This window comes from Mobula hypostoma, chromosome 3 (assembly GCF_963921235.1).
Source record: "Mobula hypostoma chromosome 3, sMobHyp1.1, whole genome shotgun sequence".
Taxonomy (NCBI): Eukaryota; Metazoa; Chordata; class Chondrichthyes; order Myliobatiformes; family Myliobatidae; genus Mobula; species Mobula hypostoma.
Window position 1 is genome coordinate 148,916,971 of NC_086099.1, and position 27,703 is coordinate 148,944,673.

Here is a 27,703-nt window from a genome sequence, read left to right on the forward strand (position 1 = left end):
TGGAACTTTTTGACAGAGGAACAAATAATGGAGAAATCATGGATGCATTTTGAGGGTTGCTGGATAACCAGGTGAAAGCAGAGAATATGCAAACATTAAACTTGGGAAAAGGAGTAGGCCACACAGCTCCTCAGCAAAATTCACACGTTAATAACATTTCAGGTGATCTGATTGTGGCCTCATCTTTTCATTCCTGTCTCACCATTCCCCACTCCTTCCCCGTAATCTTTTACCCTGTGGCTTATTAAGAACAGAGCTATCTCTACTTACATTGCTTCTACTGCCTTTTAGAGGAAGAGAGTTCTGAAGAGTTCTGTATTAAACAGGTGATGTTCTCCCATTGTCCGGCTTTAAATTTAATTCTATAAGCAGATGGTAATTTATTACTATTATGTACCACTGTGTTATGTTAAAAAATGGGTGACCTCTTATTTTTAACAATGGCCATAAGATCTAGAAGTGAAAACAGTTTCTTTTTTGCACTCTACAAAATTTCCGAAGATCTTTTCTCTCATACTTCTAAATTCCAGTGGATACTAGCTTAGTCAATCAATGCTTTCTTTATTAGACAATTTTGCCCATTCCAGGCATCAGTCAAGTATACCTCTTCTGAACTGTTTCCAATGTATTTACCTATTTCCTTTAGTGTGGAAACCATTATTGATGGAATCTTTCTAGAGCGCTGTATAAGTAAGGTGTAAATTCTCCAATAAACAACAATATTATGACACATTCCCTATTTATTTGCTGTCCATTCACTTTTTGGAAATTAAGGACACCCACATTTCTCTGCACATCAGATTTGCAGTGGCTCACCAATTACATAAAATGCTTCTTTTCTGAAGTTTTCCTGCCAAAGTATTCAACTTCACATTTCCCAACATTAAACTTCATTAAGAGAGAGAGGATGTGTGGATAATTAACCAAGGTGAGGTATGGAATGGCTCATTCTTGTATTGTCCACGTAACACATTATGATCAGAAATAAGTATAAGTTGGAGACAATTTTATCAATCAGTTCTCAGCACTAAAGAAAAAAAGCCTCACTTTTCTTAAATATTTGCTAGCTTTGCCATAAAGTTAATGGCATCTGTTCAAAAGCCATCACTGCAGTTCAGATATCTGTTATCCAGTGGTACATAATAGTGATAAATTACCGGCTTTTATAAGCTGAAATGTAAAGCCGGACAATGGGAGAACATTATGACTAGATGCTACATGACTTGAGTGAGAATTAGTTGAGCTCATTTTGAAGCACAGATTGTGGAACATGACTACATCCTGAGCAGCTGCTATGTGACTTAAGTGAAGGGTAGCTGAGCTCACTGGAACATTTCAAAAACATGAATTGCAGAACCTAGCTAGACATGCTATGCTAAATTTACACAGATCACAGAACTCCCTTGTTTTGCCGAACACAGCCGGGTCACAGCTGTGGTGGCAACCTGTGGGGAGGGAGAACTTGTTTGTACAAGGGGGGAGGTATTGCTTTCTCCTAGAAGAAGTATAGATGGAGGCAAATACAACCACTCCACACGTATGGAAGGGTTTCATATCCTGAGTGGTGTTGGGGACAGAAGAGTGAACGAAGGTGCTATACAGTAGATTCGGGGTCCATGGCCGTTTCTTCAGCTAAGTATTGCTTATATTCCTTGAATAAGTTAGTGCTATAAAGTTATTATGCATCCCCTTATTTCTCTCATTGCTGTATCCAAAATCAAGTGTAACACCAGAACAAATCCCCCATTTGAGACAATACTGGCTGTTGCAGATCATGTGAAACATTAAAACATTAATATTTGCTTGCCGCATCAGTGAAGTACATATCCTTCTGTGTACATTGTCCTTTTAGTTGTTGCACATTAATTCGAAAATCAATAGTCAAAATTGCAGCTCAGAGTGCACCCTCAGAAAAGACATCCACAGCAAATGGATTAAAGAATGGATCCTATTATGTTCTGGGCTATATTTGGAGAAGGGAATTGATAAATTATTGAATTCCTTCCTGTAGATTGAACTCATCTCTGAACCATGAGAAGCAGATGAGTACATGCACAAACCATCATTTACTGATGGGCTTTCCCTAAAGCTGCCAGGAGCATTGCATTTGAAATCGACCCTCCATCTCTGAGAATCCCCAATCACCTGGGGAAGTAACATTATATTAAATTAGAGGCTCCATCGATCATTTCTAATTTTTTTTTCTTCTTGAAATCCAATATTACTCACTCCAAAGTATCAGAGGAAAAAGTGATATTAAACAAACTTTATTGTTTATTTCATATTTCTCAACACATTTCTCAAGTGCAAGAAGTGTGGATAGTGTACTTAGGTTGACCAAATGACTCATTTCTCTACTTGTAATTAGAAAACAGTTAGAAAAAAGTTTCAGGGCAAAGGCATTTTATCAATCAGTTCTCAGCACTTGTAAAACAAAGCAGCTTTGTATTAATTGCCTGCTGTTTTATCAATGAATCCATCAGCTGAAATTTTCTAAGTTTTATTAATATTCATCCTTTAAGTGATCTTAAAATATCTCGCTCCAGAGAACAATGGAACAATGTCTTTCAGTATAGAACAACGCTAATCTGTTGGAACCCATTGCTATTCTCTTCCATGAATAATAGTGTTAAAATAGCTAATATCCATGGGGTTGGAAGTGTGTGTGTGTGTGTGTGTGTTTGGGAAAGGGGCTTATTTTGCTACTATTTCATTTTATTGTTGTTCTACTGAACACTGTCAGCATGCAGAGCTGGTGGCGACATTTGTGGGCTGCTCCCAGCACATCCTTAGTGCAAACAACAGATTTCACCGTATGTTTTGATGTACGTGTGATATATCAATGAATCTGAATCCGGAGATTCTTGAATCCCTTCAAGCTGTCCATCAGTCTGTTCAGTTTCTAACCCAAAATTAATTCATTGTTCCAGCCACAAATCTGGCAGCATCAGTCTCCAGTAGATGGAAGAGCGCTGCTTGTATTTTGCGTTGTCCTTCTAGGGCTGAGTTCTGAGACTGCAGCTGCACGATATCGCATCTCATCAATGACACAGTGTGCGGAAGTGAAACGCTGAATTATTACAGTCAAGAATTTGACAGAGTTCAGTTGTTAACTTTGAATGCCAAGATCATGATTTTCCTGAAAATAATTTAGAAATACCACTGAAATACTCAGAAATCATGTTTCAGCATACCTAAAAATATAGCAATGCAGCTTCAGTGCCTGCTTCTTCAATATCCAGAAATCTTTACGCTCAGTCCTTGCCACAAACACCACTTGAAACCAACCATATGATAGACTCTTGATCTCACAATCTACCTCATTGTGACCTTGCATCTTACTGTCAACTTGCAATGCACTTTTTCAGTAATGCAACACTTTATTCTGTATTCTGTTATTGCTTCATCTTGTACCACCTCAATGCATTCTTATAATGAATTGATCTGCATGGATGATAGGCAAAACAAGTTTTTCCACTGTACCTCAGTACATTTGACAATAATAAACTAATCCATTCCAATCTATTATTGAGAAACACCATATATCCATCACCTTTCATATGCACAATTGGTTATGTTAACAATATTGAGATATTGCTGCTTCTGCGTGTGAAGACTGCACTTAATAGGCTGCTAGTTCAGTACATTTTTGAGGTAATACAGTGCTGTCAAAATGTCGATCTTCAGTTCAGACATCAAAGTAAAGCTCAAACTGCTGAGGGAGAAATCAAATATTAGAATTAACTTTGTTCTATTTTAAAGTGTCCAAAAGAATAATAGAAAAAGGATCTTCAATAACTATTGAAGCAATAATTAGCTTAGGTCACAGATGCCTTGGCATAATGGATTTAAAAGATGCTGTGAGGCTTTCCAAGTCTTTAGATAATTTTGACTTACTCAGCATGCTGGGTAAATTTTGCTCAGCATTAAAACAATATGTATCTTTTGTCAAATTGAAAATAGCAAAACATAATGCAATACAATGCAGAATAAAATAAAAGGTCTGAAACAAGATACGAGGACCTCTGTCACTCACCTCAGTGTGTTCAAATAAACTCACTGATGTGAAGCGAGCAACCAACTTTGATGCACTCGTTCATTATCTGCACTCGATAAGCACTGTTTCACGATTTGCAGGAAAGCTAAATGGCCATTATTTGCAAACAAAACATCAATAATGGTTTATTTTGCTCATATACACAATAAAGTTAAGCAATGGGGCAGATGTGCAATATACTTACATATTCCAAAGTTGCACCAGTCCACCATTAATGCTGGAAAAATGCCACATTGCAGTACATTTCATCACCAACTTTTATTTGAACAGGATATATGGATTAAATGTTAACAGTGACAATATATTCATTACTGCCAGTTCATCTCACTTGCCCTAAAAAAAACCTATTTTAATTGAAGAATATAAACGCAAGAAAGTCTGCAGATGCTGGAAATCCAGAGTAACACACAAAATGCTGGAGGAATTCAGCAGGTCAGGCAGCAGCTATGGAAATGAATAAACAGTCAATGTTTCGGGTTGAGATTATTCTTCAGGACTCTGTCCTGAAGAAAGGTCTTGAAGAAAGGTCTCAGCCCAAAACATCAACTGTTTAATCATTTCCGTAGATGCTACCTAACATACTGAGTTCCTTCAGCATTTTGTGTGTGTTATTTTAATTGAAGAATCTTGTTTCTCCAAGTTTTAATTGCCTTAGACTTAAAAACTAAATAAATTTTCAGTTTAAATACTCCAATTTACCTTTTGAACTGAATCTAACCTTTCTCTCTCTCTTTCTTTCCTTTACATTGTATCAGGTTTGGCATCAAATTTGGCTAATTTAAGCTTCTCTATTAGTCCTTTCACAATCTTGGTCTGTTCAGGAGAAACACTATTCTTCTTTCTATGTTTTTACTGGCTCACATTTTCAAGAACATACAGAGGAAAGTTTAACTACCCTCAGAGATCCTGCTACAGCTAACCGTAACCAGTTATTAGAAAGTACAAACGTTTGTAGTATATCCACACATTTTAATTTTAGTTTTGAACAAGTTGTTCAAAAAAGCATGCAAGAGGCCTTCTTTTTTGGGCCAGTTGAAGGCCACGATACAGGAAAAGGGAAGCCATGCCTTAACAAAGGGTAATTCTTTTGAGGAGAATGTAGGTTTGCTGATAGGGAAGATTCTTATCTATTTTATTTGGAAATTTCTTCCACAGGTTATGTTACCAGGTAATCATTTGCCATATAAACATCAAGAGGGTTTATTAGTAAAGGAAATATTTGCACATTACTGTCTTTGGCATTTCATTGTTTTTTTTTACCTAATAGCCTTCATATTAACCCCAATGAAGAAATAGCAGGGTTGATGCACATGTTTGTAGGTCACTGAGTGATGTGGGCCAAAGTAGAAAGGGGTTTGAAACTGAGCCAAATGCAACGCTTGAATCTGAATGAGCTGGAGGATCCTACCAAGTCCATCAAAAAATCCTTCTTGCAGATAATTTCCCAGTACTTATTATGTTTTTGAACTTCCTTTGCACACGAATGTTCACACCAGTGGGGCTAAAAACTGTCTTTGGCTGGAATAAGGGGGCTGAGACAAAACCTTGCAAAATTTCTAATACTTTCCTATAATTTCCATTTATGAAACGTTCAATGAGGGTTAACTTCATCTTAAATAGTAATAGAAACAAGGAAGGTCTTGACGTTTTGCAATCTGATCCTGAATGATCCTCTAGACTTAATTCTCAGTGGGTCCACTCCCCTCCCCTCCCCTCCCCACACTTTACCAAGCTGCATATTTAAAGTACTCCATTGTGGGCTACTTGCTGACACTTCACTCACCTGCAAATCAGGTTATAATTAGCAAGGATCAGATGTGCTCAAAGAACACCACAGTTTAACTGAAATAATGCAAAAAAAATCTGGAAATATTCAGCAGCATGTGGGGAGAGGATCAGAGTTAATGCTGGATGATTGGTGAAGGATCACTGACCAAAAATACTAACTGTTGCTTTCTCATCTGACCGGTTGTGATTTCCAGCATCTGTGGTTTCATTTCTTATTTTTCTAGACTTTGACTGACAGTTTCTACTTGTAGAGAAGATTTTATGCTGAGGATTATTACCCTGGCAGCACTGATGCTAATGTGTTCTGTAAAAATGACCCTGCTATAATTGTTTCATTGTGTCTGGTCCATAGCAATCAACAGATCTGTGCACCATTGACTGCATTGATCCCTGGCTTTAGCAATGTGTTTCCCCTGAGAAAACACTGAAATTACATGTCAGTTTGCTACAATCCAGCAAAATTTAATGTTTGCAATTTGTCATTTCAAGGACACGACAAAAAATATCAATCGATATTTGAAATGTAAGGATAAAACTATGTATGAAGCGACTTTCGAGAAAGCTTGAAAATTATCAAGCCTATGGAATGAAATTGCAGATGACGCTAACAGAAGAAGTATCTGGGCACCGGACAGATAAACACAAAAATACAATTTTTTTTCAAATCCTGCTAGTTAATTATTGTGCTGTAGTCTTGAATATTTTGCATCAGATTGATACAAGCAAGATTGTAGTATATTTATTACATTGAAGAGATGTGTTTACTAAATGGTTAGAGATCTCGGCTTACTTCTGAAGTTTGTTAGATTAGCCTAATTGTTACTAGATAGCATTTCAAAATCAGACAAAGTCAAAAAGCATCCACAAAACTGAGAAAATCCCAGACAATTTCTGCATGTATTGTAATACAGTCAATCTACATCCTTTACCATTGCTAAGATACATTGAAGTTTTGAAACACTTCATAATCAAATTGACATGATGAGCCAATAATATTTACTGTAGGATGACATGACTTTGTATTTCTATTAACTTCATAAGAAACTCTGGTACCCAGATAACAATTCACCTCCTGGAAATCAGCTTAAGGTAGAAGTAGATACTTACTCAGGACATTTTCTTTTAAGCAATGAATGACTTCAACCTTAAGATCTAGAAACCCAAGCATAAGTGATGGTCCATCCACCTTATTACTGGTTTTAACTAATTCAATAGCATGAATTATATTAATTAGCATTTGATTTGGGTGGCCGGGTGGAGAAATATCTCTACCAAAGGAGGTGTAAGGCACTCCTTCTCTTCACTAGCCTGCAGGTCATCCTTGGGCAAGGTGTAGCACTTCAGTCAGGGTCACGTGAAACCACGGGAGCAGGGGTGGGTGGTCGTATGAGCAGCTGGTGCCTATGACAATTCCTAGTTATGCGACCACTGAAAGCAAGCAGACAATCTCTGAAGTGTATTTATAATGGCTGGGGTCACCTATCTTGTAAAGACACTGCCCAAGAGAAGGCAGTGGCAAACTACTTCTGTACAAAAATCTGACAAGAACAATCATGGTCATAGAAAGCCCATATCGTAGGACACGGCACATAATGAACGAGTATTTGTTTCCTCAGTTTGATGCTGATTCCCATAGTGATAAAAAGCTTCGTTGTCCAGCACCATCTTACACCAACACTGACCCTACACAGCAAATTGATCTTACCATATTCACAGTACATAGTGCAGAAAATGGTAGAGGGTGAAGTTGCTATGTTCTGAAGTTTCTTCCAAAGGTATGTAGTTTAAACCCACCTATTATTTTTTTTTACTAGTTATAGATTATTCATTCACCTCTGTTATTTATCTTTGCAATAAAGCAGCTACTTTGTCATTCTTTTGTTATAATTCTCCATATGAGATTGTGAATGCAAATATTGAAGGATTTGCTCTTTTTCCAAAATATGTGATGCTACCATGTACTGTGATTATAGTGATTTAAATTTGTTCATTTCTCCTTTCAATTGAAAAAGAAAGAGTTCCATTCCACAGTCACCTTCCAGATTCCTATAACACATGAATTGGAAAACCTTAATAGTTTGGAATCCAACAATCAAAGACAATACTCACAGTTACTCCAAAGAAGTTTGTTTCATTCATGGAATCCAGAAAGATTTGGCTAAGGTTCTTGCTAGGATAGTTTGGGATGGCTTGTGGATGACCCAGGCTTTCGGAAGAATCGATCACTCGTTGTAATGTTGTGGCAATTACCCAGATTCCATCATATGCAAATCCATGAAATTTACTATATTCAGCACCGCCTCTCATTTTGTTATAGTCTTGCTCATATTGTTGAGGTGTCTGCAAGGAATTTTAAGAAAAACATTTTCAATAACAATAAATGCCTTCAGAAATCCATCAGCTTTTCCATTTTCACCCAGTTCACTTCCCCACCCCTGCAGTGAATTCACCTCGTATCTCTTGCTCTCAGCAGAGTAACATCACCACATTTTGTGTGCCACAGTTCCCGAGGGGACTTTGGATTGCATAGAAGGAGAGCGAGTTTAAAAGAAGCAAATGCGGGCAGTCGGTAAGTTTTGTGTGTCGCGGTTCACGAGGAGATGTTGGAATGTGTAGAAAAAGAGAGAGTTTAAAAGAAGAGAATAGGGGCACTTGGCACATTTTTGCATGCCACAGTGCCTGAGGAGACATTAGATTTGTATATTTAGGTACTTGGCTAGATCCAATAAAAAGAAGTTAGGTCACTGTGTGAGTGGGACAGTGTTAGAGTGGGGAGTTGAGACTTTGGTGAGAAAAGGTATAGTTTGTAGGTAGATACTTCTGTTATTGCTTCTTTTTTTCTTTCTTATTGCACATTTAGAGCAGTGGCAATGCAAGACTGGATAGTAGAATGCTCTCTCATGAAATGTGGGATCATAGGGACACCTTCAGTGTCCCTGACAACTACACCTGCAAGAAATGCATCCAGCTGTAGCTTCTAACGGAAGTTGGATCTGGAATTGGATGAACTCTGGATCATTTGGGAGATTGAAGGTGTGATAGACAGCACGTAAAGGGAGATAATTAAGGTTCAGGACAAAGGAAACTGGGTGACAGTCAGGAAGGGGAAAGGGCACAGGCAGAGCAACCCTATGGCTGATCCCTTCAGTAACAGGCATACCACTTTGGATACTGTTGGGGGGATGACTTAGAAGAGGAAAGGCACAGCAGTCAGGTGGCTCAGAAGGAAAGGGGAGAGAAGATGTGAGTTGTAGTGATGGCGGTTTAATTGGTTACGAGGAACATAAAGGAGCTGCTGTGAATGAGAATGAGATTCCAGATGGTATGCTGCCTCCCAGGTGCCGGGGCCAGGGACATCTCAGATCGAGTCCACAGCTTTCTTCAGTGGGAGGGTGAGCAGACAAGGTCGTGGTCCATGTCAGTGCCAATGACATGGGTATGAAAGGCAATGAACTCCTGCAAAGTGAGTTCAGGGAGTTAGGTACTAAGGCTTATGATCTCAGGATTGATAGCCATACCATGTGCCAGTGAGGCCAGAAATAGGAAGATCATACACTTCAGCATATTGTTAAGGAGATGGTGCAAGAGGAAGGGATTCAGATTTTTGCATCATTGGGCTCTCCTCCAGTGAAGGTGGAACCTGTACAAAAGAGACAGTTTGCACCTGAACTAATTTCCTAGAGGGAAGGTTTGCTAGTGCTGCTTGGGTTGGGGGGGGGGGGCGCAGAGTTTTAATTAAAGTTGCAGGGGGATGGGAGAATGGTTGTGCAGAAAGATGTTGTTAAGCCTACATAAAAAGTCAGGAATTGAAAGGTCGAGCATGGTGAGACTAGTGCAAGGAGTATTGTAGGAAAGGCAGAAGAACTTAGAGCATGGATCAGCATGTGGAATAATGACATTATATCCTTTAGTGAGACTTGGTTGCAGGAGAGTCAGGACAAGCAGTTCAATGTCCCAGGATTCTATTGTTTTAGATGCGACAGAGCGGGAGCGATTAAGGGGGGAAAGGCTGCATTACCAGTCAGGTAAAATGTCACACAGTGCTCAGACAGGACAGACTGGAAAGGTCATCTAGTGGTGAAGTACTAGATGGGATAGACTTTGTCAAATGTGTTCAGGGAAGTTTCCTTAATCAGTACGCAGAAGTCCCAATGAGAGAGCGTGTAACACTGGATCTGCCATTAGGGAATGAGACAGGGCAGGTGATAAAAGTTTGTGTAGGGGAATACTTTGAATCCAGTGACCACAATGCCATTAGTTTCAAAGTAGATATGCAAACAAATATGCCCAGTCCTCAGGTTGAGATTTTAAATTGGGGAAACACCAGTTTTGTTGGTATCAGGAAGGATCTGGCAAGTGTGGATTGGGACAGTCTGTTTTCTGGCAAAGATGTACTTGTTAAGAGGGAAGCTTTCAAAAGTAAAATTTTGAGAGTCCAGATTTTGCATATTCTTGTCAGAATAAGGGCAAGGATAACAGATTTAGGGAACCTTGGTTTTCAAGAGATATTGAAGCCTTGGTTAGGAAAATGAAGGAGGTGCATAGCAGGTATAAGTAGACAGGAAAAAATGAGGTACTTCAAGAGTATAAGAAATGCAAGAAAACACTTACAAAGGAAATCAGGGGGGCTAAAAGGAGGCATGAGGTTGCTCAAGCAGAAAAGGTGAAGGAGAATCCTTTTACAGATATATTAACAGTAAAATAACTGCAGGGGACAAAATTGGTCCTCTGAAAGATCATAGTGGTAATCTATAGTTGCACCCAAAAGAGATGAGAGAGATCTTAAATGGATTTTTTACATCTGTATTTCCTCAAGAGATGAACACAGAGCCGATAGAAGTGAGGCAAAGCAGCAGTGAGGTCATGGAACATATAGAGATTACAGAGAAGGAGGTGATTTCTGTATTGAGGCAAATTAAGGTGGATATATCCCCAGGACCTGACATGGTGTTCCCTCAGACTCTGTGGGAATTTCAGGGTCCTTGCAGGGATATTTAAAACATCCTTAGTCATGAGTGAAATGCCAGAGAATTGGAGGACAACTAAAATTGTTCTGTTGTTTAAGAAAGGCTCTAAGAATAAGCCTGGAAATTATAGGCTGGTGAGCCTGACATCAGTAATGGGAAGCTATTGGAAGGTATTCCAAGGGATCAGATATTTAGATACACAGGGACTGATCAAGGGTAGTCAACATGGCCTTGGCTGTGTGCATGTAGGTCATGTATATCCAAATTTATAGAGTTTTTTGAGGAAGTTACCAGGAAAGCTAATGAAGGCAAGGCACTAGATGTTGTCTGCATGGACTTCAGCAAAGGCTTTCACAAGACCCCACATGGGAGGTTTGCTAAGAAGGTTTATTATTTGTCATACATTATGAGGTAGTAAATTGGTTTAGACATTGGTTCTGTGGGAGAAGCCAGAGAGTAGTAGTAGGTGGTTGCCTCTCTGACTGGAGAGCTGTGACTAACGGAATGCTGCAGGGATCAGTTCTGGGTCTGTTGATTGTTAGTTACACTTTATTGTTGCCAAACAATTGATACTAGAACGTACAATCATCACAGCGATATTTGATTTTGCACTTCCCGCTCCCTGGATTACAAATATTAAAAATAGTAAAACTTAGTAAATATTAAAAATTTAAATTATAAATCATAAATAGAAAATAGAAAAATGGAAAGTAAGGTAGTGCAAACAAAACCGAGAGGCAGGTCCGGATATTTGGAGGGTACGGCCCAGATCCAGCTCAGGATCCGTTCAGCAGTCTTTTCACAGTTGGAAAGAAGCTGTTCCCAAATCTGGCCGTACGAGTCTTCAAGCTCCTGAGCCTTCTCCCGGAGGGAAGAGGGACGAAAAGTGTGTTGCCTGAGTGGGTCGTGTCCTTGATTATCCTGGCAGCACTGCTCCGACAGCGTGTGGTGTAAAGTGAGTCCAAGGATGGAAGATTGGTTTGTGTGATGTGCTGCGCCGTGTTCACAATCTTCCGCAGCTTCTTTCGGTCTTGGACAGGACAACTTCCATACCAGGTTGTGACGCACCCTAGAAGAATGTTTTTTACGGTGTATCTATAAAAATTAGTGAGGGTTTTAGGGGACAGGCCAAACTTCTTTAGTTTTCTCATAAAGTAAAGGCGCTGGTGGGCCTTCTTGGCAGTGAACTCTGCTTGATTGGACCAAGTCAGGTCATTTGTGATACTGACCCTGAGGAACTTAAAGCTTTTGATCTGTTCCATTTGTGCACCACCGATGTAAATTGGGTCGTGTGGTCCGCTACTCCTTCTGAAGTCAACAACCAATTCCTTCGTCTTGCTGACGTTGAGGGATAGGTTATTGTCTTCGCACCATGCCACCAGTTTCTTAATTTCCTCTCTACACTCAAACTCATCATTATCCGAGATACGGCCTACAATTGTTGTGTCATCAGCAAACTTATGTATTGAGTTTGATGGAAACTTGGCTACACAATCATGGGTGTACAGTGAGTACAGCAGGGGGCTGAGTGCACAGCCTTGTGGGGCACCGGTGCTCAGAGTGATTGTAGAGGAGAGCTCGTCCCTTATTTTTACAGCTTAGGTCCTGTCTGTGAGGAAGTTGAAGATCCAGCTGCAGATCTGAGTGCTAAGGCCCAGGTTCCGGAGCTTTTGAATCAGTTTATTTGAAATGATGGTATGAAAGGCAGAGCAGTAGTCAATGAAAAGGAGCCTTATGTATGCATCTTTATTCTCCGGGTGTTCTAAGGAGGAATGTTGGGCCAGAGAGATGGCATCTGCTGTTGACCTGTTGCTCTGGTAGGCGAATTGCAAAGCGTCGAGGTTGACCGGTAGGCTGTGGTTGATGTGTGCCATAACCAATCTCTCATAGCACTTCATAGCAATTGATGTCAGAGCCACAGGTCAATAGTCATTCAGGCATGCCACCTTGCTCTTCTTCCGCACTGGGATTATCGTTGCCTTCTTAAAACATGAGGGGATCTTAGACTGAAGCAAGGAGCAGTTGAAGATGTCAGCAAACACTCCAGCTAGCTGGCTTGCACAGGCCTGGAGAACCCGTCCTGGGACGCCATCTGGGCCCGTCGCCTTCCTTGGATTTATCTTCAGGAAGGCCCTTCTAACGTCCTCCTCGGTGACGATGAATCTCGATGCCACCAGGTCCGGTTCATCCGGAGGGAGTGGGACGCTCCTCTTCTGTTCGAACTTTGCGTAGAACACGTTAAGTTCATCAGGAAGAGAAGCGCCACAGTTATTGATATTCCCAGCCTTTTCTTTGCGCCCAGTGATCTCATTTAGACCCTGCCATAGTCTACTGGCATCCCTTTGGTTAGCCTGGGCTTCCAACTTGGCTCAATATTGCCTCTTGGCGCCTTAATGGCTTTCCGGAGTTCACGCCTGGATTCCATGTAGTGACTGGTATCCCCGGACCTAAAAGCTGCAGCTCTCGCCTTTAAAAGGGACTTGACCTCATAATTCATCCAAGGCTTCTGGTTAGGGAATATCCAGATCGTTTTGCGAGACACACAGTCCTCTGTGCATTTCCAAATAAAGTCCGTGACAGCTGAGGAATACTCATCGAGGTTAGCTGCCGAATCCTTGAATACTAACTAGTCCACCAATTGAAAGCAGTCACAGAGGACCTCATCCGTTTCCTCTGTCCAATGTGACACTACTTTCAGCACTGTGACCTCCCGCTTCAGTTTCTGTTTGTAAGCCGGGAGGAGGAGTACGGCCTGATGGTTCAATTTTCCGAAGTGAGGTCGTGGGACAGAACGGTAGGCATCCTTGACTGCTGTGTAGCAGTGGTCAAGTATATTCGGGCCTCTAGTGGGGCAGGAGACATGTTGGTATAACTTTGGCAGCACCTTTCTGAGGTTGGCCTGGTTAAAGTCCCGGGCTGTAATGAGCAAAGCCTCCGGATACCTGGTCTCAAGTTCACTGATGTTGGCATACAGTATGTTCAGAGCACACTCCACGTCCGCCTGGGGGGGAATGTAGACCGCTGTCAGTATGACCGAGGTGAATTCCTGTGGCAGATAGTAGGGATGACACTTCACCGACAGGTGTTCCAGGTCCGGGCTGCAGGAGCTTGTTAGTGCCACTGTGTCCGAGCACCACGCAGTGTTGATCAGTAGGCAGACACCACCTCCCCTCATCTTGCCCGTAGACACCGTGCGGTACATCCGATGGATCAAAGATCCCTCCGGTCGGATGGCACAGTCGGGAGTGGCAGGGGAGAGCCAGGTCTCGGTGAAACAGAATAAACAACAGTTCTGAATCTCCCTGCAGTAGGTGAGTCTCCCTTTAAGATCATCCACCTTGTTCTCTATGGTTTGCACATTAGCTAGTAGAATGGTGGGCATAGGGACCCTGAAGCCCCTCAGCTTCAATCTGACCAGCAGCCCAGCTCTTTTTCCACGCTTCCTCGGTAAATAGTGCATCTTTCCAAGTTTCCATTGATTCAGTGTGTTGTTGTCAGCTCTTTGAGGTTGGTGGACGCATCCCGCAGGGATCGATTGGCGGGTCGCGTCGATATATATCAACAATCTGGGTGATAGTGTGGTAAAGGACATTACCACATGTTGGAAAAGAACACTGGCTGGATGATGGCAGAGCAGCAATGGCTGGAATTTCTGGAAGAAGCATTCTAAAGGCAAGATGGCATAACCACGGCTAACAAGAGAAGTCAAAGCCAACATAAAAGCCAAAGAGAGGGCATATAATATGTGGGAAGTTTGAGGTTTGGGAAGCTTTTAAAAAGCAATAGAAGGCAAATTAAAAAAGTCATTAAGGTAATAATGGAATACAAATGTAAGGTAGCCAATTTTGTTAAAGAGGATACCAAAAGTTTCTTCTGATACATAAAGAGTAAAAGAGAAGTGAGAGTGGATATTGGACTGCTGGAAAACAATGCTGGAGAAGAGGTAATGGGGGACAAGAAAATGGAGGGTGAACTGAATAAGTATTTTGTATCAGTCTTCACTGTGGAAGACACTAGTAGTATGGTGGAAGTTCTACATGTCAGGGGTCATGAAGTGTGTGAAGTTACCATTATTAGAGAGAAGGTTCTTGGGAAAGTGAAAGGTCTGAAGGTAGATAAGCCACCTGGATAAAATGGTGTACAGCTCAGGGTTCTGAAAGAGGTAGCTGAAAAGATTGTAGAGACATTAGTAATGATCTCTCAAGAATTACTAGATTCTGGAAGGGTTCTGGAAGACTAGAAAATTGCAAACGTCACTCCACACTTCAAGGGAGAGAGGCAGAAGAAAGGGAACCTCAGGCCAATTAGTTTGACCTCAGAGGTTGGGAAGATGTTGGGGTTGATTATTAAGGACGAAGTTTCAGGGTACTTAAAAGCGCATGATAAAATAGACCACAGTCAGCATGGTTTCCTCAAGGGAAAAGTTTTTCTGACAAACCTGTTGGAATTCTTTAAAGAAAGAACAAGCAGGATAGACAAAGAGAATCGGTTGTTCTGTACATGAATTTTCAGAAGGCCTTTGACAAGGTGCCACACATGAGGCTGTTTAACAAGCTAAGAATCCATGGTATTACAGGAAATATTCCAGCATGGATAAAACAGTGGCTGGTTAGCAGGAGGCAAAGAGTCAGAATAAAGGTAGCCTTCTCTGGTTGGCTGCCGGTGACTAGTGGTGTTCCATAGTGGTGTCTGTTGGGACCGATTCTTTTTCTGTTATATGCCAATGATTTGGGTGATTAAATTGATGGCTTTGTTGCCAAGTTTTCAGATGATATGAAGATAAGTGAAAGGGCAGGTCGTTTTGAGGGAGTAGAGAGACTACAGAAGGACTTAGACAGATTGAGAGAATGGGCAAAGAATGGCAGATGGAATACAGTGTCAGGAAGTGTATGGTCATGCACTTTGGTAGAGGAAATGAAAGGGTTGACTATTTTCTAAATGGAGAGAAAATACAAAAAAAAACTGAGGTGCAAAGGGAATTGGGAGTCCTTGTGCAGGATTCTCTAAAGGTTAATTTGCAGTTTGAGTCTGCGGTGAGGAAAGGAAATGCAATGTTAGCATTCATTTCAAGAGGAGTAGAATATAAAAGAAAGGATTTAATGCTGAGACTTTATAAAACACTGATGAGTCCTCAGTTGGAGTATTGAGAGCAGTTTTGGGCCGCTTATTTTAGAAAGGAAGTGCTGAAACTGGAGAGGGTTCAGTGGAGGTTCATAGAAATGATTCCAGGATTGAGTGGCTTATCATATGAAGAGTGTTTAATGGCTCTGGGCCTGTACCCATTGGAGTTCAGAAGAACGAGGGGTGACCTAATTGAAATCTATCGAATGTTGAATGGCCTTGACAGAGCGGATGTGGAGAGGATGTTTCCTTTGGCGGGAGAGTCTATAACCAGAGTACCCAGCCTCAAAATAGAGGGGCATCCTTTTAGAACAGAGGTGAAGAGGAATTTCTTTAACCAAAGTGTGATAATTCTTTGCCACGGGCAGCTATGGAGGCTATGTCTTTAAGACAGAGGTTGATAGATTCTTGATTGGTCAGGGCATGAAGGGATACGGAGAGAAAGCAGGAGACTGGGGCTGAGAGGAAAATTGGATCAGCCATGATGAAATGGCGGAGCACACTTGATGGCCTAACTCTGTTCCTGTATCTTATGGTCTAAACTTGATCTGCAAATTTGCAGATGACACCAAGATTGTGGCTGTAGTGGACAGTGAGGAAAACTATCAACATTTGCAGTGGAACCTGCACCAGCTAGAAAAATAGCTGAAAAATGGCAGATGGAATTTAATGCAGATGAGTGTGAGGAGTTGAACTTTGGGAGGACCAACCAGGGTAGGTCTTACATGGTGAGTGGTAGGCACTGAGGAGTACAGTAGAACAGAGGGAACAGGGAATACAGATCTCTAATTTCTTGAAAGTGGTGTCAGAGGTAGATAGAATTGCAAACAAAGTTTCTGGCACATTAGCCTTCAGAAATCAATGTACTGAGTGCGAGAATTAAGATGTTATGTTGACATTTTATGAGACATTGGTGAGGTCTAATTTGGAGTATTGCGTACAGTTTTACCCGCAGGAAAGATATAAATAAGAGGGCAGAGAAAACTGCAGGAATGTTACCTGGACTTGAGGACCTGATTTATAAGGAAAGATTGAATAAGTTAGGTCTTGATTCCTTGGAACACAGAAAATTGAGGGGAGGTTTGATGGAAGTTTACCAGGGTATAGATAGGGTAAGTGCATGTAGGCTTTTTCCACTGAGGGTGGGTGAGACTAGGTGCCGTGGGTTAAGGATGAAAGGTGAACTGTTTAAGGAGAACATGAGGGGCACTTCTTCACTTGTTGCCAACACAACTTGTAGATGTGGTCTTGATTTCAACATCCAAGAGGAATTTGGATTGGTACATGAATAGGGAAGTATGAAAGGCTGTGCTCCGGGTGCAGGTGTGTGGAACGAGGCAGATGAATGCTTGGCATGGACTAGATGGGCTGAAAGGCCTGTTTCTGTAGTGTTCTATTATTCTATGACGCTACAACTCCTTGGAACAGTTGCTGCTCCTCCAGGAGAGATTTAGTTTTCATGGCACATGATTTATTTCTCATCATGTCTGTGTGAAATTAGAATTATTTAATGAAAATACGGATATTCACCTGCCCAGATATTGTCTTGATAGCTTTTGTACTTAGTGGCTCAAAGTCTACTGATACATATCCTTCCATGGCAGCGAGCAGATTTTTCACAGTACAGTTAATTGATGAAGCTATTTTCCACCAGTTTGTCTGGTACCAGCCTGGAATTATCCATTGGTATTTAATTCCAAACATATTTTCATTAAAGGCCTAAAAATAAACAACAATGGATACAATTCATAGCATAAATATGACATAAAAATTTCAATAGAGAGAATCATGAAATACCTTTATTAGTTGCTCAAATTATGTAATGTTCTGGCAAGATAAATTGGAGAAACCTGTTTCCACCTCTTTCAATTTTCAGCATTAATATTTGTTGGCAAATGCTTGGAATTGTTTCTTTAAGAGAAGAAATAGAATGTCCCATGCAAAGGTTTGGAAGCAAATTGCATTACAGTTTTTAAGTAAAAGATAAATTGTGAATTGAAAAATAACATACAGGTCAAGTACAGAGAATGCTCCTTCATGTATGGGCACAAGTGAGCGATTGAAATCGTTTGTCATTCTATTCAGAAATTTCACCCAAGAAAATTTAAATTCCAATACCCAAGAGCTTTTTCACTTTTTCCTCTTGAAAAAATATCCTGTTTAATATCCAAACATTAGTGGATATATTAGATGTAATTTTCTATCTTGATATCCTCATGATGGCTAATGAAGACTTAACAGAATGTAATCTGCCACAATAAAGTTGCAATTACATTGGTTAAATTTTTAAACTTTCAAGGGACAAAAATGTCATTTAATCAATATATGTTCAACAACATTCTCTTTTTACTTTCACACTTTCCTTTTAGTCATTTAAAAAAAATTCAGAACACATTTTTATCAACAAGATTTATCAGTTAACTTTTAATAAACAATTTTCCGATTGTTTCAATTGTATTATTGGTGAGGGTATTTTGTGGATTAGCAATCTTGCTCTGAGGTTTTGATAGCTTTTAGATATAATCTTCAACCACTGCTATTCAATAAAAGTGTGACTTTTTATATGGTGGATGTCAGTTTTGAATCTTACAGAATCTAGCAAGAAGTAATCTTCTGAGGAATTTGACAGTTGTAGGCTGCAGTTTTCGAAGACGCCAAGAACTGAACGAAATAGAATGCTGGGACTTTTGAAACCTTTTCACTCTTCACTGAGCTCCTTGATCCTTCAGTTCATACCCTTGATGTTCCAAAATCTATCCATCTCAACCTTTAATATACTCAGTAACTAAATATCCATAACTCATTAAGGTGGCAGATTTACATCTTTGCCTTCCTTTAATCTCATTCTGCAACGATGTAACATAGCAGTTCGGGATATTCCGGAGATCTAGAGCCACCAGCTGGAGGAAACAGACTCAAGAAAATTGACCAAATTAAACCCTCTCAGCATCTTGTCTCTCTTCACAAATGGACATCTCATTCTTTTAAATTCTGTTGAGTATTGGCCAATCTTCACCACAGCATCCTCCTTCCTCTTTCAGAGAACAGGCGTATTTCTCACAAACAACCTAAAAACTGTTTCAGGAGATGACATTGAACTTCTGCTCAGTAAGCACGGAAGTGTGATTTGAAGAGAAAGCTAACTAAATTGTTACTAATTGTCTCCAAAATTATATTTATCACATTCTGCCCTTTTCTTTTTATAACCAAGAGCTCATGCTTCGATAGTTGCATTTTGGAATTTCCGGAACTACTTGCATGTAGTTTGTGTGATCTAACATACAAGATTCATCATCCTTTGCAACGGCTTGTGATAGCAGAACCATGATTGTGAATGTATCATTAAGTGTGAAATGGCAGCTCTCAAACAGCTTGGTATTATTCGAGTCAATGATGGAGCGCTAGATTCCTTCACTTGACCCCATGACTAATGACATAGCTTAATTATATTACATTTAAAATCCTGAATTTTATTCCTCTAGTTCAAAGGATTCTGTTGGAACAATGTTTAAACTCACAGAAACTCTGTAGAACCTGCACTATAAATGGTAATAAATGATATGGGAAATATTCCAGATATGAAGTAGTCCTGATGCAGGGTTTAGTTCCGAAATGTTTAGAAATCCTTTTCTCCCTCTCTTGCTGCTCAACCGGCAAAGTCCCGCCAGCAGATTGTTCATTGCATCTGCAGTCCTGTGTCTCCCTGGCTGCCCCACCAAATGCTCAGTTTATTTTTTGGCAAAGTTTGTTGTCCCTGAGACTTTTTTTTTACCTTGATCAGAACAGAACTCAGTGAATGAGCTATTGGGTGAAATTCAAGGCCTGCTCCTTATTCCATCAGCCATAATAGCTGTGCATGGGTAGAGTGCAGTCCCTTGTGTTTCGAAGGGGAAAACCGCTTGTCACCGCTTTCCACCGCTTTCCCTCATGTTTTGCTGCCTATCTCTCTCTCTCTCTTTACATTGATTCCAGTTATGTTAATAACATTTTTCATTTCTGTTCTTAATTCACTGTGTTTTTTGTTTTCTGCTCTTGACTCACTCTATATATTAAGTATTGAAAGCATCACTGGAACATAATTCACAAGATAAGGCCAAGTTTAACCTGAGAACGCACAGAATAATCCCTTCTTTAGTGTTATCTCAAATGTTTGTTTATTAACGTAACAAGTTTAAACTTTTCTTACCCTGGCTGATCTTCTGAACTGTGTTTGAAGAGTACAAAATTTTTGGTGAAAATGTGATTATTTCAGGGCATTCTATCAAACACAAAAACAGTGAAAATTTATATTTCTTTAGTCCCTGGATGCTTTAAGATTTCAACAACAGTCAACATTTTTTGGTGATTCTGCTTTTTATTATTGTGCTCATTGAAACGAGGGCTACTGCTGCAGACAAACCAAGGACAGGGTTTTAATAAGGCAAATGGGGTTAGTGTAGATGGGTGAGCAGGGCAGCATGGACATGGTGGGTTGAAGAGCCTGTTTCTGTGTTGCACAACAATCTATCTGTTACACTCTGGTCTTCCTGAGTCTCTTCTTCTCCCCACTCACTGTAGCTTGTACCAAATGCCTGTCTACTCAACAAGAACATCTCTGCAACTAGCTGGCTGCAGCCAAGAAAGAGAGATAATAAAAAAAATGAAAATTAAATGCCCAGAGGAAACCACACCCTTCTGATTTCCCTGATATGAACCTGAACTTCAACTACCTTCTCCTCACTTCCCTGTTAACATGCGTATCAATGTGCAGAAGCCGTCCTACATGTCAGTGTTTTCTCATCGAATTGTTAAGATAGTCCAGTGTTTTGTCTTGGGGGCATATTGGTTCCTTAGTTTTGCTCCTAGTAAGGCTTTTTCATTGCACTCCATGTCTGTGCAGACACAAAACTTGTTTGCATACTGTGCCTCAGTGACTGATACGAGGAGTGTGCTGGCTCTAGAGGTGGTGGTATAGGTTGTAGAGTTTCCCATTAGTCCTGTACCTTTGCTCCAACATATTTGGAAGTCTTGCTGGAAGTGAGATAGTTAACTGCAGCGAGAAAGGAAAATGTTAGGGCTTTGACACAGTCTGCCTGACCAAAATTGTGTATACTCTGGACCCACTGGTTAAGGTTATGAAGTGTTCTGGCCATGTGAAGAGAAGAATGTTTGAAGATGAGGACCTCAAACTCAATACCAAATTTCCTGGGTATCTAAAATAGGAGAGCAAATATTTAAAGTCAAAAGGGGTTTAAACAATATCTGAGGACAAGCTTTATATAAAACTCGCGGTTTATTAGGCAGCAGCTCTAGTCCTCATTTACACTTATGATACATTCCAGTACAGAACAGGAACAGGCATTGCAGCCCACAATGTAGTGCAAAACTAATTGAACTAGGAAGTGAATGCTTTACTAAACTAATCTTTTCTGCCTTTATGATGTCCACATCCTTGCATCTCCTTTGAACTTTCCCCTCCCTCACATTAATAAATACCCTTTGGTATTAGATATTTCATCCTGGGAAGAAGATACCCTCTGTCTACACTATCTATGCCTTCCATAACGTTGTAAACTTCTATCAGGTCTCCTCTCAGCTTTCCCCCTCCAGAGCAAACAGCCCAAGTTTGTCCAATCTTGCCCTCTAATCTTTCCAGCATCCTGGTAAACATGTTCCGCATCCTCTTCAAAGCTTCCATATCCTTCTTATAATGGAGTGACCAGAAATGAATGCATTACTCCAGGTGCCTCACCAGAGTTTTATAAAGCAGCAACATAAACTCCCGACTCGTCAACTGAATGCTTCGATGAATAAAAGCAAGCATGCCATAGGCCCTCTTTGCCATTCTATTGACCTGTGCAGCCACTATTAGTGAACTGTAGACTTGGAGCACATGATACAACTCTGTTAAGGGTCCTGTGTCAACTTTGTACTTCCTGTACATTTGCTCTTCCAAAGTGCAACACATCATACTTGCTGAATTAACCTACAATATATGCATTTGATCTATAATGCTGTACACTTTGGCAATCTTCTGCACTTTGTACTCCACCAATCTTTATATCATCTGTGAATGTATTAACCCACTCATCCCACATTTTCATCCAAGTCATTTATACTGTATATATTATAAGCAGCAAAGGTCCCAGTACAAATCCCTGCAAAATACCAGTAGCCATAGTCCTCCAGCCAGAATGTTAATAAATAACTACTTAAAATACTGTCTGACACAATCCACCACATCCACTGGTTGGTACAAGAAATCAATGCCAATATTCTCTTCCAATCTAACTTCAGCCAATTTATCAGCTTTGAAGTCCTAAATGCTATTAAATAGTTCAGTTGGGCAGTCTTGGCATCAAGATCCTGAAACAGATACCCTGTTTTGAGCTTTGTTTTGGCAAGAGTATACCAGGTGGTCAGATAAAAGGACTTTAAGAAGCTCTCAAACCCTCCTTGAAAGGTCTAAGATCCCCACCAATTCATGGGAAATCTCAGCACAGGACGGTACAAAATGGGATGGCCTTAGGATCCCTGAGACTATTTTGTGGGAGTACAAGAAGCTCACTATGAATTTCACCTAGTCCTTTAACACTACAACTTTGGTTAAAAAAGCACAGCAGCGTCTCCACTTCCTGAGGAGATTGTGGTGAATGAGCCCTTGCTTCCCCCCCCCGCCCCCCCGCCGAACCACCCCCCAATTCTAACCAATTTTTACATGAGCATCTTTCAGAGTGTCCTGACCAGCTGCATCATCATCTGGTATGGGATTTGCAAGGTATCTGACTGCAAGTCCCGTCAAAGGATTGCAAGGACTGCTGAGAGAATCACTGGGGTCTGTCTTCCACCCATAAAAAATACTTATCAGGATCACTGCATACACAGAGCCCTTAATGATCCACCATCACCTCCACTATCCATCCAGCTATCTTTTAAACCGCCTAATCATCAGGCAGGAAGTATGGTGGCAGTAGGACGAGAATTGTTTGAATGAGAAACAGCTCATTCCCTCAGGCCATAAGGAAATGTGCACTACTGGTAAAATCCAAAATAATATCTCACCTCTTGTAGAAGTCCTGACAAGGCAAAGGTTAAGATCGTGTCCAGGCAAAGATAGTTTCACATATTGTGTGCAGTCAACCCAGGAAAGAGAAATCCTTGAAGAACTTATCTTCCTTTTGACACAGCATGGAGCTGGATTCATTTGGCAGGTGAAGAGTTCTAGGTTGACACTATTGGTCACAGTTACTTAACTAATTCTGAAGTATTATTGGCCTTTGATGTGTAGATTTTATTGGTTACTACTGCCTGTATTATCATAGTATGATTGTTAATGATTATGCAAATAAAGAATTTGAACATCCACAAAGATACCAACTGGTTAATTACTGAATAATAATGGCATTTCTTTGTTCAGATTTTGGTGAGGGAGATCATGCTCTTCTCTGTGTGCACAACTAAATAAAGTGTGCTTGAGGAAAAAGTCAAGCTTTCAGAGTCCAGTTAAATGGTAATGACACTCTCACATGACAGATAAACAGAAACCTCATAACAAAGAGGACAGGTAGTCCTAACGCTGGCTCTGGATCATATGAAACAATGATGTCAGTTTTAAATTTGAGCAGTGCTGCTGAGAATTTAGCTGATTTTTTATGTTTTCATTCAAAAATACTCATAATTATTTATGAAATACATATTATTCCAAAATTTCTCAGCTCCAGAGTAAGCCAATATTTTCAGTTCTCATCAACAGTGGGGGTCTTTCTTCACTAATCGCACGTATCAAGATGATGGGATTTCTAGCTTAGCTTTCCATTTAAAATTGAGAAGCTATAGATGGTACAAAACTGATTTCAGATACTGTATCATCCAACTGATGAGCATTGTACCACAGCAGTATGAGTTTAGAGGACAGATAGAGAACTCTGTATCTTTGTATTGTTCTCATCTAAAAAAAATATGATCACACACTTTATTCCTTATTCTCAATTCTAAAGTGCACTCATTTAATTTTTTTCTGCTGATAAATGTATCGAGTGTTTTTTTCTTATTGATAGATGCAGCAAAAATGACAATTTCATTTTACCCTATTGTCAGTTTTTTCATTGAAATTATTTGCAACAAGAATGTTAATGTTTTCAATTGGCCTTGTGCAATCTTTTATTATTCTCTGTTCTGCCACTGTCCTTACTCACAAGACAGGAGCATGATGCAATACTTTTCACTTGCCTGGGTGAGTTCTACTGCAACAATACTCGGATGCTTAACACCATAAAGAACGAGCTGCCTGCTTCAATAGCACTCCACCCACAAGACTAAACATTCTTTCCATCTATCACTAGTGCGCAGAGGTGTATACCACCTACAGAATTTAACGATAGTTACTTTCATCTGCATTCTTTTGAAAGCTCCTCTGAAACAAACCCTCAACTATGATTACCAAGAAAGACCAGGACAAGAGGCACATGGGGAACATCACCACCATAGGTCATCAAAGGTGCATAGCACTCCGACTTGGAAAATGCAGTTTTAAATCATGGAATTCTCTTCATGTGAACATTGCAGATTATCTTCATTATCTGGATTGGAGTTCTTTAGTTATGAAAAGAATATGTATAAAACGAGCTTGTGAGTCCTGAAGCAATTGAAGCTGAGGGATGACCTGATCAAAGTCAAAGTCCTGTCCCGAGCCTTTGTGGCTAATCAGGCTGGTGCCTACACCGGTTTCTATGACCTGATAGAGGTATGTAAGATTACAAGAGGCATAAGGACAGTATGTAGGGAATTAGGGGTGTAGAGACATTGTGGGAAGTTCTTCAGCCACATGCTCAGTGAGAGGTGGAGAAAGCTCAACGGACAATTTGTTCCACTTCTGTTCCCGTTGCTTGTTTACTTACCAATCATACCAGAGCATTACCCACACCCACCCCGCCCATCACTATGCCAGTGCCCTCCTAGCTTCAAAATAATGTCAAATGTGCAAAGATATGTAAATGCAAATCCATTCCACTTTTGAAATAAAAACCAAAATGATTTTCCAAAATGTAGCAACAAAAAATAAAACTTTTTCATGCATTTGAATTTCTCAGCCCTTACCTTTGCTACTCACATTTAATTTTTATGCAATGCATGCTTTCCAAGGGACTCCTTTAAACATTACATATTTATCTTCAAAAGCAAGCAAGATAACAAATTTATTTTAGATATTTGTATACCTATTCTGAATGAGCAGCTATCGACTCAATCTCTGTGTTTCAACATAATCTTTTTACTGGACATAACTTTGATAACCAAATGTTAATATCATCATTTAATACTCACACAGCAAAACACCTTCGCTGCCGTCTTTTCATCAAACTGGCCGAGAATAATTCGCACATCGTTATCCTGCAACCAAAGGAAATTGTGTTTAGGAAGTAGATGTACAAAGTAATGCATTTGGCTAGAAGGACGAATTAAGAGTGATGCACGTAGAATATACTACAGAATCAGTTTAGTATAACTGAGCCTTGAAATTTCTTACCCAGTGATATTCTGGGAGTACTTGCCACTAAAGAACTGCATTGTCTCAAGGACAACTAGGGTTGGGCGATAAACTCTGGCCTTACCAGCAACGCTCTTATCCCATATACTGAATAAAAGAAAACACTTTTTCTACATCTAAGGAGCCACTCTGGATGATATCACATCAGCCACATATCATACTTCCTTTGAGGTTCAATTTCCTTTGATGTCAAATGTTTTTGATCATGTTGGAATGAAACACAATTACCTACTGCATATTATGACAATGTCATCCATTCTTTAGAAAATTCTCATTATTTGGAATTATTAAAAGTACTGATGGAAAAAGAAATCTCCTCAGGCAGTGGTATACAGCAGATGGAACTGTATCAGTGGCCCATGGAATGGGAACTTTTGATATTCAATTTAATTTCATTGGAGGCCAATAAAATCAAATGAGGCACTGCTTATAACATGGGGCTAATCAAATAGCACCAATTTTGTATCACCATTGAAGATAAATTTCTTCTACAAATTTCCAAAGGTATTCCAGTGACTGGTAGTGCTTAGAAACTTGATCCCCAGCACAACTGCCAGGGGTTTAGTCTGAGCGATGTTTTGAATTGACATTTTCCACATCATTTGCTAATATTTATAAACTGGAAGATTACTTTGTATCAACCTCTTTCTTGGCACTTTCTAGTTCATTTTCATATTTCAAACCTGTTGCTAGGGGTGAGTTTTACGGTGTCACACTACCGTGCCCAGGATCTAAAAGATTAATTTGCTTCTCAGCATCCAGAAGTGAACATAATATTACAATCTGACCAATTTTCTCAAACTTAGCGTTTACTTTGGTAATGCTAGTGTTCTACTGAAGCAACCAGAATGTATACTTCTAATAAACAAAACTATAAATTAATAACCGAATAATAGACCAAAACCATAAAATGACTGTGTGGCTAAGCATAGTTCAAATGCCATCCATAAATTTGTAACGACCATTGTTGGCAGAATTTCAGATGGTGACGAGAGGGCATATAGGAGCGAGATATACCAGCTAGTTGAACGGTGTCACAGCAACAGCTCAGAGTTAGCAAGACCAAAGAGCTGATTGTGGACTTCAGAAAGGGTAGGACAAGGGATCACAAACCTCTCCTTGTAAAGGGATTGGAAGTGGAGAGAGTGAACAGTTTCAAGTTCCTGGGTGTCAATATTTCTAAGGACCTAACCTGGGTGCAAGATATTGATGCAGCTATAAGAAGGCAAGACAGCGGCTATAGTTCATTCAGAGTTTGAGGAGGTTTGCTGTATCAACTAAAACACTCAAAAACTTCTACAAATGTACTGCGGAGAACATTCTGACTGGCTGTGTCAGCATCTGGTATTGGGGGGAAGGGGCTACTGCACAATACTGAATTAAGTTGCAGAAACATGTAAAATTAGTCAGCTTCATCATAGCCTCTGTAATATCCAAGCCATCTTCAAGGAGTGGTGCCTTACGAAAGTGGTGCCCATTATTAAGGACCCTCACCACCCAGGACATGCTCTGTTACCTTGAAGGCACACACTGAACGATTCAGGAACAACTTTTTCCCCTCAGCCATTCGAATTCTAAATGGATATTGAACTCATGAACACTACCTCATTACTTTTTTTATTTCTGCTTTTTTGCACTACTTATTTTTAACTTAACTGTTTAATAGACATAATATACTTACTGTAGTTCAGTATCTTTGCTCTACATTTATTTACCCCCTGGAGCACATCCTCAGCAGATGCGCAAGGGCACTTGGTAAGGGACGGTACAGATGGAGGCATGATCAGGTCCTGAAGACCATCACTGAAGCCGTCAGCGCAGGAGTTGAGTGGGCGAAGCAGTCCCGCCCCTCCAAGCAGACCATTGCCTTTGTCAGAGCTGGGGAGCAGCCAATACCTGCCAAAAGAACATCTGCAGGCATTCTGACCTCTGCAAGGGACTGGCAGCTGTTGGTGGACCTCGAAGGGCAGCTGAAGTTCCCCAACCATATCGCAGCCACCACCCTGCGACCAGACATTGTCCTAGTGTCTGAGTCTACCAAGCAAGTGGTGCTGCTGGAGCTGACAGTCCCATGGGAAGATCGCTTGGAGGAGGCCTTTGAAAGGAAGCTCTCCAAGTACGCAGTACTGGTCAGCAACTGTCAGCAGGCTGGATGGAGAGCGTGGTGTCTCCCAGTGGAGGTTGGTTGTAGGGGATTTGCAGCCCATTCCTTAGCCAGAGCCGTCAGCAATTTGGCCACCGAGGGAG

General features: G+C 40.4%; 1 protein-coding gene across 3 annotated transcripts in view; it reads right to left on the bottom strand.

Moving 5' to 3' along the window:
* Nucleotides 1-27,703, bottom strand: part of gabbr2 (gamma-aminobutyric acid (GABA) B receptor, 2) — a 1,071,742-nt gene that overhangs the window by 302,555 nt on the left and 741,484 nt on the right. For all 3 annotated transcript variants that reach the window (XM_063043845.1, XM_063043844.1, XM_063043846.1), the window contains 3 exons: nucleotides 25,234-25,299; nucleotides 17,464-17,652; nucleotides 7,955-8,185 (listed from right to left, as the gene is read on the bottom strand). In XM_063043845.1, the coding sequence (XP_062899915.1) occupies nucleotides 7,955-8,185; nucleotides 17,464-17,652; nucleotides 25,234-25,299 (486 nt within the window). The remainder of the gene's footprint in view (nucleotides 1-7,954; nucleotides 8,186-17,463; nucleotides 17,653-25,233; nucleotides 25,300-27,703) is intronic.